This window comes from Myodes glareolus, chromosome 3 (genome assembly GCF_982192425.1).
Source record: "Myodes glareolus chromosome 3, mMyoGla1.1, whole genome shotgun sequence".
Taxonomy (NCBI): Eukaryota; Metazoa; Chordata; class Mammalia; order Rodentia; family Cricetidae; genus Myodes; species Myodes glareolus.
Window position 1 is genome coordinate 81,427,910 of NC_142028.1, and position 12,312 is coordinate 81,440,221.

At 39.2% G+C, this 12,312-nt stretch overlaps 1 protein-coding gene across 6 annotated transcripts in view; it reads left to right on the plus strand.

The window, feature by feature from the left end:
- The window catches only part of Elavl4 (ELAV like RNA binding protein 4), a 137,479-nt gene that overhangs the window by 44,813 nt on the left and 80,354 nt on the right, over positions 1-12,312 (plus strand). Inside the window, exon 1 of one of the 6 annotated variants that reach the window (XM_085686419.2) lies at positions 6,168-6,342. The exons of 1 other annotated variant lie outside the window; for it this stretch is intronic. In XM_085686419.2, the coding sequence (XP_085542545.1) occupies positions 6,295-6,342 (48 nt within the window). In that variant the 5' untranslated portion in view covers positions 6,168-6,294. Of the gene's footprint in view, positions 1-6,167; positions 6,343-9,321; positions 9,589-9,958; positions 10,352-12,312 lie in introns of those variants that run through there. 4 more of the 6 variants (XM_085686417.2, XM_085686418.2, XM_048453383.3 and 1 more) reach the window with 4 other exon arrangements.

The following is a 12,312-nucleotide window of genomic DNA, read 5'->3' on the forward strand; positions in this document are numbered from 1 at the left end:
TGTTTGTAAAAGGCCAGCATTATTTTGGTTACTTATAATGTCTCATGAAGGAAGACTTATGTAAAAAACTGTAGCAAACAATGCTGTAGTGTTGTAATACTAAAACTTCTGCTAAAAGACTTACATAAAAATACTCATCTTCATTAAAGATGTGATCATTTTCAAGGAGGTATTTTGAACTCGAGGCTGCTGTTGCTAAGGGGTTGCTAAGGCAAATGAGCTACTCAGCACTAATGTGCAGCTTTACTCTTCTGCCTAGAAAGAGTAAAATCCCTCAACTTCAGAGTCAGAGAGGGACGAAGAAGAGTCAAGTGGAGGGGTGCCTCTTCCAGACAGTTGTCTAGTGTCTCTCTTGTTTCTTGCTCTTCCTTCCCTCTCAAGGAGAAAGGAAGCAACCTTTTTTAATGTATGGAAGCTGTGCAAGTAAACTAGGCCACTTAGCCAGGCAGGGTTCTGTGAAACTAGACTGGCTTTGGCTAAGGCATAAGAGAAGTGTGTGCTATTGAATGGTAAGCAGCCATGGGTTGCTGATCTAATACATTTACTGGTGACCAGCCTCAGCAAACGTTTCTCATTTTGTTTGTTTGTTTGTTTGTTTCTAATAACCAACAGCAAGAATGAGTCAATAAAGAGAATGGTACATTAGTACATAAAGTACCAAATAATTGTGCCCTAAGCATTTTTGTTCAAAAGTTTGTCTAAAATATTTGGAATCAATAATTTATGTTCTTTTATTGAGTGCCCACTATATCCCAAGTACTGATTTTCTATGTGCTGGGGTTATAAGGAAATAACATACAATTTCTGCCTTGAAATCTCACAGTATAGTGTAAAAATAACAATGGACTGTAATTCATTGAATACAGTCTGTAATAGAATTGTTGAAATATTATAGAGGCTTGGGATTATGTTCACAGTTGAATTTTTTATAAATATATTTATAAAATATTTTGAATGGTAAATGCCTTTGGGTTTTAGTAAACATCCAAAGATCAGGTACTTTTTGATATAATTCCAGTGATCAGAAGGCATACATACAACACAACAGTGGGCAACTGTGACCCTCTTCAGGTCATAGGTCAGCATCTATCATCACCTGGTGGCAGAATATTGAAATTGCAGGCCAAGTTTAGGCATGAATACCTTTTGGTTGTGCCAGTTGTTGCTGCTATGCAAGTTGGGAGATGTCAAAGACATTACTCAATGTGAGTTTTTAAGTACAAAATAATACTTAAGTTTATTTAAACCTATACTTTTAAATATAAAATACTATGTCTATATTATAGTAAAATCATGTGGACTGATTTGAAAGCACATATTAAATATGAAACCTAAATTTGCTTCTTAATGGTCATATTATCCTAAAAAAATTAATCATTTAAATGTCCTGATCATTTTTTCTTTATTTGAAATCGCAAGAGTTGTGAGATTGACATTTATAGGCAAAGCGCTTTATGCAATGTTTGACACATTGTAGACACTCCATGATTTTTAATTATTGTTCCTTTTACAACAGTACTTACTAAATAAAGGTCCTTGCATTCATCATCACACAATATTCCTCTATATAATTTAGAAATCGGAGACGTTAGAATGGACCCAGGATTCCTTGAAAGGGGTATAGCTAGACTAATGTGGCTGCTAACACCATTTTCCAACTCTCTTCCACTACTTTTGTTCTGAAACAAAATATTCTAACTTTACTGGACAACTTCTATCATTCTTAAAAATCTTAACCCAAAATGTAGCTTCTCCAGTGTCTACTGTCTTTTCCCATTCTCCCTTATACTGGGAGGATTCACACATGCAAATGATTGTTCTTCACCAGCTGGACTTCAAGTTCATTAAGGTGGGGAATGAAATTTGGAATAATTTTTGAATCTCACATTAAGAATTTAGCATGAAACTTTCCTCACGGGGCTAAGTAAATGTTTATCTACGGCAAGAATTTTTCATTAGAACAGGAAGAGTCCATTCAAACCTTTGTTAGTGATTATTGTTTTACTATTCTCCAATTGTTTGAAAATCTTTTTTACCGTCTAGTCTTTAACAAGGTTAACTTCTCTTAAAGCTACTACTAATTTATTCATTATTCACATTCTTTATATTAGTAATAAAAGACTGTCGTGTAGGATGCTGTCTCCACCAAGCCTATGCTTGTTTTAACACTGGCAACAAACTTTAAGTATTGTGCCATTTTACAAATGAGGAAGCTAAGACTTATGAAGTCAGGATATCTTTTTTACCCTCCAAGAATCATCTGTTCAGAGAACCCTACTCAGATTGAATGAAATAGGTTTGGGAATAGTACATTTATGACTGTATATCTTCATTCATTCTCTATACATGTGTGCTGTCCACAAATGAGAACATAGAAGTTAATTCAACCAATGATCATTGAGGAAAAAGAGGTGGGCTTGGGAGCTTGGCCATTTGTTCTTTAGGAATCTTTGCCTTCCCAATTTATAGCCCTAGTAGAGATAGAATAAAATGATAGTAAAATGAGGCATCTGGAGGCCATCCCTAGCTAAAACCACTTTACAAACAAATCTGTTGGCCTTTTCAGTTGAGACAAATTAAACATGCCTTCCACCCTCCCTTTCCTTTGTCTTCTTACCTTGCCCATCTTTTTCATTAATTCAACAATCTTTTTTTTACTAAGCATGTTGTTCTATGTACAGGAGGAAAGATTTTGCTTTTAAATACAGAAGACATATTTCTGTGTGATACGATATTCTGTGATGTGCGTGTTGGGTACCTAAAATATTGTTTCATATATGATAAACTTCTAGTACAAAATTGCATATTTCATGCTCATTTTATGAACCTATTATCTGTCTCCCCTTCCCTCTCTGCTTTCATCCCCTTCCTCAGTCTTCTTTTTTTTTCTAAACTGGAAACTTCCTTGCCTTTTATTACATCTACTCCATTATTGGAAATTGCAGAATTATAAATGAGCCTAGATATTTTATAACACATTGAATTATTTTCAGAACTGAATTAAGTGAATTAAACATTATATCCTTCAAGGGTCTAATAGCTACTCCAGATTTCATTGTTTAGTGTAATTAATTTTTTAACTCAATTTAGATGAGGATTTTGTTGTTTTGTTTTTATTTTCTTTTTAGTAGTGCTCTTTTGAACTAATATAAGAAGGTCTCAAATCCCTTAATGCAGAGATCTTCCAGAATTCCCGTGTGTTTTCACACTGGCCTTGCAGAGTTGCCATGTGCTGTGAGGAAGAATATACCAGAGAAAAGTCCACACTGTTGCTACACTTAAGTTATGTCCTTTTTAGAAAACTTCCTAAATATATCAATGCTCTTATCCATTATATTTCTTTTCCAGAGAGGCTATTTCTTGAAGAGTGTAGTTCAAGGCAGACTTGAAAGAGCAAGCATACATTGACTCTTGAAAGAAGCCTACATTCAGAAGCCACTCAAGCATGAGTTTGGGAAAGTGAGAGAGGGTGTATGAATCTACTCTGGTCAGTTTGCCTGCACAGGTGAACTCTCAGCAGCTCAGGTAGACCAGATATCCATTTTTCATGTGTCCCTCACATAGTAGCACTTTCCTACAGATAGAATAGACATGCTACTTAGGAAGGAGAAAGGCATCAACCAGTCAGGTCATAGATCTCTGAGGGAACAATCCACAGTGAATTTCTAATCCTTTTTCAGACGCTGTGTCAGCTTGGTGCATCTTTCTTTCCTTGGCAATATGTGTCCACTTTCCAATAAAACTGATTTAATGTTTCTACAGGAGAAAAAAAAAAAGACAAAGACCAGCATCATGATTCAACAAAGGAAAATTAAGCTTTCGATTTTATCAAAGCTTTTAAACATAGTATCTCATTGTCTAGGCAGACTGATTATATTGTCTGTAAAGAAAAAAAATCAACAGTTTCGATAATTTTTTTTGAAAGGGGAAAAGATGAAAAGAAACCAATCCCCAGGAAAATGTCAGGTCGCAGTCACGGATGATGCTATTTAAATGGTGTACCATAATCATATTAGGACAGAGCACATGGAATTCCGGATTTCTGCATGACAGTGAAGAAGAACCAGCAATTATCTGTGTGTGTGTGTGTGTGTGTGTGTGTGTGTGTGTGTGTGTGTGTCCTACATTCTCTCTCCATTTTGTTAATTCAATTGAAAAGCAAGAAGAGGTAATCCGGATAGCCAGGACAGCAGGAAAAGGTCCACAGCTGTGCTTGGAGGCTGGTGTGGAGAGAGACGCAGACTGACTTGGAGTTTTGTGTGTTGCATGTGAATGCTCTGGACTGCCCTAATCGACTGAAAATGAGCCAGCCACAGTCATATGGAACAGGTCCGTTTAGCACATCTCTTGGTCGCATGGCAGATGGTAGACCATCAATGGGTGGTATTGATTGGCTGGATTTGCCTTAGGGTAACAAGACTATGGGTCCTTAAAACCCCGCTTCATCTTATTTTCCTTTGTGCGGCGACATACAGTAGTGGTTTTCTCTTTTCCATGCCCCAAAGTCCTGACCCCTAGCATTCCCTTTATCCTTTTTCAAATCTAAAGTCTTCCTTGGTAATCAAGTTAAAAAGGTTACCTTGAGATAAACACTCTTTAAATTATCACCAAGGCAAGAAAACTCGAGAATATTTTATTTACTAGACTGATTACATTTTAATGTTTGAAGAAAGTGACATTTTTTAATTAGTGTTTAAGACATATGGTGAGTGTACAAATTAGCTTATTTCATACAACCAGAATTTGATGAGAGCAACTCCTCCTTCTCACTCCCCAGTTAAAAATTGTCACTTGAAACTTAATATATGCAAGGAGGTTAAATGCTATTAAATGATGTAGACTTGACTTAAAGATAAAAGAGACAGTCACTATCTTGTGTAGCTAAATGCTGGCTGGACAGACTGGAAAAATACTAGAATTGGCATCTGTGTCTCCAGAGATGTGGAAGTTCAGAGCTTTAATATTATCCAGCCAAGAAAAAAAGAAATGTCAGGTATATGTGCGTGTGTGTGTGTGTGTGTGTGTGTGCGTGCGTGTGTGTGTGTGTGTGTGTGTGTGTGTGTGTGTTGGTTTCTGCATTAGATGCATTGGAGAGTAAACTAGCATGTGCATGCTTTGTTACTAGTAAGAATGTAAAGACCTTCTTAAGATGTGGCCGTGTAATAATGTGGCTCTACATTTCTATACTACACCCCTCACTTGGAGATTTTAACTTGGGGCATTCTCTTTATTCTTGGCAGAAGATCAGGTTAATTGAATAGAGTGGTACAAAGGAGATGCCAAGTTAGGTACACCTCCAAAATCATGTCCAGTAAAAATGTTCCTCTCTAAAGCAGATCTTAAGGGGAAAGAACAACTCTGAGAAGAGACAAGTGTCTGGTTTGAGCCTGTGGTTGTTTATAACTGGTCATATGATCACATTTTTTTTTTAAAAGACATGGTTAAGTTTTGGTTTTGCCTTTTGTGTTTTTGGTGTCTTTACTTTTAAGCTTTTGGTCATTTATATTAGTAGAGACTATGTCAAATAAACTCAGAAGGAAAGTTACACCTTTAGCTCTTGTCTCCAATTTGTGTGTTTATCTGCATAACATACATGCATCTGAGTCCAATGCTCATCCTGCGTGAATATTTCTCTTGTTGTAAAAAGAAACCATTTTCATGGAGTTTTTTAAGTTCTCCTTTTCTTGGGGTAGATTGTGTTTTCGTCCTTTATCACTGGCAGAATGAAACAAGTCTTGTTTGTTTCTCTTATTAGAACTGTGAGGCAGTATTTTGTTCTGTTCGGTTTTGTTCCCTTGCTTTAAATCAAAAGGAAAATTTTTATTTACTTAGACGTAATACAGTAGAGACAATCTTGCCTGTTAGGATATTGGTATTTCTCATGTCACATCCTATACCTAAAAGCAATTCTGAAGAGAAAGCATACACACACACACACACACACACACACACACACACACACACACACAATCTTTTAACACGGTTTGTTTCAATCTGTGCGCTCTACCCACCTGGTGGTTATATAGTGAACTGTTACTTTAAAGAGTAGTTTAAACACCAGCCATGTTTGGGGCAGGCTGCTCTTGCAAAGAGAGCAGTGCATATTACAGGAGGCTACAGTGGGGGAGATACGGGGAAAATTCAGCTCACTGACTAGAGGTTTTAATGTGCGAACTCTGGGGAAATAATATATTGACTGTTCCGTGGTGCGCAAGAAAATTGAAGAACCCTTTGCAGACGGAGTGCTTTGCAAAGGATTCTATCTGTTTCTCTTAAAACAAAATCTGTGGCAAGATGTTTGAAATCAGCAGGACGCTTAATGCTGCTTTGTTAAATAATGAGGTAATATTTTGTCACTTTTTTCTGGGCAGCATCTGTTTTTATCCCCCCCTCCTCTTCATTTTTCCCCCTATGTTTATGAAGGGTTCTTTTTTCTTCTTTTTCCTTTCTTTTTTATCTTCCCCGCCCCCTTTCGTAGAAGTCTAGGAAATATAATTCATGCTTCTTTTTCTGTTCCTTGTTTCCCGTGCTTTTAGAGAATTTGGTTGTCTATCCTTTTTTTTCTGTTTCCTAGCCCATTGTGCCACGTAAGGCTTCTCCACTGCGCGGAGTAGGTAGTTATTAACGCTGAATTGGCTTCTGGTACAGTCCATCTGGACGCTGTGTGGGAAAGCTGGCTGCCGGCGACTGATGCTGAGCTATCTGCAGCCTTTGGGATGTGTGCATGGTGGCGAGGGGCTGACTGATATGAGATTACTTCTTTTAAGGGAAATTGTTATTAATGAGTCAAGAAACTGCTCATTTATGGTAAGAGGGACACAGCGGCGCAGCCAGCCGCAGAGCGCTGGACTACCGTTTTAGGTAGCTTTAGCTGCTTGAGAGAGACAAGTTTCTTTCTGTGGTGGTGGATTGTAGCAGAAAAGGGGGAAAAATCATGCATGACTGGGAGACTCGCCTGCCTGGTTCTTAAGATAATATATTGAGAATCTGTTGCTTTACAAATACCACACCGCTTGTGTAGCGGTTAGCCCCTCACACTGAAAGATGAATGCTACTATGGGAAATGTGATAATAAGGTTGACTTTTCCCAACAATAGGATTCTGCCTTTGTCTTTAGAGAAAAGGCCTCTGAGGACATTTGTGCATTTTGTTTGAGGATTCCTTTGAAAGACTTTAGAGTGGAGGCTTTTGGAGAAGTGATCAATATACAAAATGCATGGATTTTTTTTTTAAGCCTAGCGAGACCAGGTAATTGTTTATGGCATCATGGACAGTTAATATTTTGGAAAGGTGGCCGGAATGTTTTGGAGTTACTTAATGTTAATTTATGGCTCAATCAATGTACCAAAGTTAGTATGGATGAGAAAATAAAAGAGGTGCTAAAATTTTTACCTTTTCTAACCTGTGCAGAAATATCGAGAGAATGTTTTGTTCCAAGAGAGCTGTTTGTATTTGTGTGACTATGGCATGGTGTCAACATAGTCTTCCCAATATTTTCATGCTGGTGTGCTCACACTCAAGAGTTTTTTGGCTGCCGGTGTAGGACACGTAGACCTAGCCTATCTATGTACGTCAAGCTGTTGGGAGCACTGAACCTGGGAATTCATCCTTCGAGTGCAGTGCAGCAAGCACTACAGCACCAGTGTGACTCACGGGGTTCGTCACGCAGGTGCCGAGGAAGTCATTTTAAAGTTGATTTCATTCACTGTCCTTCTACCGGAAGGGCCCAGCAGAGCTCCACCTTTCCACCCTTGTTCATCGTGGACCTTCGTTTCTAATAGCTGGATTTATTTATATTTAAGCAAAAGGATTTATGTAATGTATCCGACACACTGTTTAGTGGTGTTTCTGTTTTTCCATAAAGTGTGTATACATATGTTTGTTGAATGTATTCACAAAGCAATGTTTTGAAGAGAATTGTTTCCACCTTTTAAAATGTAGGGTTTTTTTTTTTTCTAGTAGTTTTTCACAAACTATCTTGGACTCTGAAGCCCAGAACTATACTGTATTTGACCCATCGTTCCACTACCCCTAGTCCAGCTCACCGGCAAAGATTAAAACCTGTGTTAAATATTTGTTACCTCTGTACATTTATTGATAAACAAGTTGGTTAAACTGTGACTTAGGGGTGTTACCCTTCTTCATAGGTGTGAGACATAAAGGTCTCAGGTAAGCCACTTAAAAACCCAGGCCGAAATTCCTGAATCGTGGTGATCCAGTGTTTAGAACCTGTGTCGCATAAGCAGGCAGACTGTATACATCACTACATACTTGCTAAATGTCTCTTTGTACATCTTTTCAGAGGCCAGGGGGCCCGGGGAGGTAGGGAGAAAAAAGACAAAGTCTTCTGTTAAGTAGAACAAGATGAGTGGTCTGTGCAGGTAATAAAATGAGGCCATTTTATTCCAGAGCCATGGTTTGCCCTCACCTCAGTAGAAGAAACAAAAGAGAATATGTTTTCGTCGATTTTTAAAAATTCAGAGCATGCCCCTATCCAAGTTGAAAAGTAAATTCATTTAAATAAATCATTCATCATTCTCTGTTTTGGAAAGCTCAGACAGAAGGCAGAAAGGTAGAGCCTGGCAGCTGCCTCCTCCCTCCAGCTTTTCTTTCTTTCTTTTTGTTTTTTTATTAGGAAATAGTTTTCTGAGACAAACTTATGTGAACCTAATTCACTGAGAAGTTGAATCCCAAACTCGCATGCTTTTGAAATGTTGGTCATGTTAGCTGCAAAAAGAAGCACTGCTTACAGAAAGCCAGCAATTCTGGGAAATAATAAAGTTAAAATGTGGAAGTATTAGCACATTAAAGTGCTTTTGTTGTATCTTTAAGCCTAGAGGCAGATCATTAAATATGCATTTCGCTAGAAAGCAACTGTCAAGAAAGATAAGGTGGTTGAAAATATTCCCCACCGAACTAGCCCTCTATCAGAGGGATGGGCTCCTATGTTCCCCACCAGGACCGGGAAGGAAGGACACTCCCACTGTGAAGGTTTGCAGTCCTCCAATGACCTGCAGTTGTAACAGTACTTTTCGAGCTGGAAGGAGGTAAAAGGTAAAAAATACAAGTATGCCTGTTGTTGCTTCAACCGGGCTTTAATTACCAGACACAAGAAGCAGTTCAGAAATCTGGTCTCTGTTGTTGTAGAGGTCACCAAATCATTAACATCGTCAATCTGGCAGTAGCTAATTTAAATAGCACCTGATGTTGCAACGCCTCCCTTCGTTTCCCCAGCCAATCAGATTCTGGCTTCAGCTGACAGATGGTCCCATAAATGGATGTAAAAAGGGGAAGCTTCGAGCCAATTTCAGCAAGGCTCTGTTCAGTTGTTCTTATCTACATCCTAGAATCAGGGGTTTCAGCTCACTGCGCCTTTTCTTCCTTTTTTTTTCCTTTCTTTCCCACCCCACCCCCTCCCAATAATTGATTTACTTTACAATCATCCACACTGTGTTTTGTGGACCTTTAATAGATATATATAAAAAAACAATTGTAGTCATTTTTAGATATATTCTGAAACCTTTGCAAATTTTAAGAGAAGAGTCGAAGCGCTGCAAGACCCAATATTTGCCAATAAGAATGGTTATGGTAGGTATGACTAGATGTATAATCTGTTGTTCGTGTTGCTAGAGGGAAGACAAGCGTCTATACCTTGGCCAGTCTTAGGCTTGCACGAGAGTTTAGTTCTTTGCTGCTGTCTGGTTCCTACATTTACTATATCTTTTGTGTAGCGTGCGGGTAGGTCCTTTTATTGCAAAGCAGTGGGGAGAGAGATTGTCATTTTTAACAGGTCGTTGTCAGTTTTCCCTTTCACGTGAAAGCAGAGGGTGGGGATGGGCTGAAATAATTGCTGGTTTGTTGAAAGAGATTCTATTACTTGAGCCCATCATGAGGGGGTGGCAGGGGCTTTCTTTTTGTAAGAGAGAAGAGGTTTGTCTACATGCCTGGGTTTTGTGGGGCTGAGGGTGTATGCAGCAGGGTTAGGAACCTCTCCATTTCTGTGCTGGAAATGTAAACCTCGAGAGGCAGCCCCTGGATGCTGAGCGTTGAGATGGGCAATTGTGTTTCAGGGGACTGCGCAGTCCAAACGGCAAAGAGGGTGATTTATTTGGGCTTCAGTAAACGCTGCATCTTGTATTTCAAAGAGTTTCCTGTCATGACCTCATAAAAAGAGGAGGCGGCTTGTATGTGTAGCGGTGCCTGGCGTGTTGAGTTGTTGCTTCCTTCTCTGGGCAGCAGCTCTGTAAGAAGGGAATGTCAGCTTTTACATAACGCTCCTTTCCGCTTTTGACACACTGTGTGAGGGTCCATCTTCTTCTGATCACAGATGGAGTGGAATGGCTTGAAGATGGTAAGTGAAAAGAGAAGGCAGCTTGGAGGCTCCAGCCGTGTGTGTGTGTGTGTGTGTGTGTGTGTGTGTGTGTGTGTGTGTGTAAGGATGGTGGACTGCATCGTAAATCACTGTTCTGATCGTGTGTCTGTGTGAGTGTGTGTGTGTGTATGTGTGTGTATTAGTATTTCTTTTTCTGAAATCCACAATCTGCCTCCAAGTATAATGGCATTGCATGCATACAAGGCACGTACTGCCTTTTCCATCAAACACATTTTAGGCAAGCAAGGTTGGTGCCGTTTTTTGACAATCACAATGTCACTGTCACCGTAGGCTGGCGTGTCCACCACCTCTGTGAGCCTTTAGCCGAATTACACGACTGCTAAAGTTAAAGGCACATTTCTTCTTCAGTCTCATGCTAGGAGTGATGGGGAAGGCTGGAAGTGAGGGGTGGAGGAGGTGAGATTCAGTACCAGCAGATTGCAATTGTGAAACAGGACTTTGAGATGTGGATGGGGAAGTGGAAAACCTTTCTGCCGAAGTAGTAAATCTATTTTTAGCATCGTCTTTTTCTGGAAAAAGAAACAGGGAAACTCCTTGAGTGCTGTTCCTGTCTCCTGGCGTTGACCCTAAAGATATGACACAAAATGGCACGAATAAATGCCACGAGTGCCCACTTTGACTCTGAATTTTCACCAGCAATAGCTTTCAGAGGATTTGGGGCTGGGTAGTGGGGAAAGCTATAAATTCATTTTATTTTTAACTAGAAAAGCCTGAGGAGGACTTTTCACTCTGCAGAGATGTTATAACAAAGCTGTGGTCTTTTTCCCATTCTTAGAGGATTGCCTTTGTCTGGCTGCTTGTTTTGATGGGTGTAAAACAAATAAGATTAGACCGAGCAGCCCAACTGAAAGCGATAGCTGGGAGGAAAACCCAATGAAAGGTTGCCGGGGAAACGAACAGAGGAGAAGCCGAGCAGGGAGCAGGTGGCTATCATGAGAACACACTGCAAACAGTGTAAAAAAGGAGGAGGGGGGACAGGACCTCGATTATCTTTGCTGTTCTTTGTGACCAGCCCAACTTTAATTATTCTTCATAAATAGGTGTTAATTACATTTCTAACTCTGGTTTACAGTGATTTTTCGAAATCTATTTTTAAGCATCTGTTCCCTCTCCTCTTTTTCTTTTTGTTTGTTTGTTTAAAAAAAAGAGAGGAGGGGGAAGGGAAAATAGGGTCTCTCTCTCTCTCTCTTTCTCTCTCTCTCCTCTTCCCCCTTTTCCTACTGTGAAATTGTACATGCAAAAAATTGCAAGGAATCTTGTAAGACCATTTGAAAAAAATGTAAATTATATTGAATGAAGTTGACGAAAGCATAATAGTGAATTCCCACAGTTGATAGACTCTGCAAATAATTTCTCTGATATTTCCAGCAAATATGCATAGAAAAGCTATAAGTAGATTCGATTTATGCTAAGCAATGTTTTTTGTGTCAGATGATACTGGCATTTTTACTACATTAGATGCTGGTACTGTAGTTTCAAGGAGTTTATTGTAGAAATGTCTTTAGAACACGGCCACTAAAGAACCCTTTGCTTTTCCCCGCTGCCCATTCCTCTAGCTTCAGAATCTACCCACATCTTCCACTGCAATGCATTTAGTCTTAAGTCTGGTCTCGGTATAAACTGAGTGAAAGGTGGTCGTTTTTTAAGTGTCTCTGATGTCTGGTGAGACCCAGGCGTGCTAGATGACAGGTATCTCTCACTTGTCCCTCTCTGAGTGCTTTTCTAAGTAGTGTCTTTTCCCCAGTGATGGTGGGTACCAAAAAAGGACTAGCAGCAATAGTACTCGAGTGAATAGAAGTAGCATTAAAAAAAAAAATGAAATAGTCATCAGTTGTGGTTTCTTGTGACAATAGAGATATATAACCCAGTAGCTAGTTTGAAGACTCAAAATAAAAAAAAATGAAAAGAATTGCAACGGT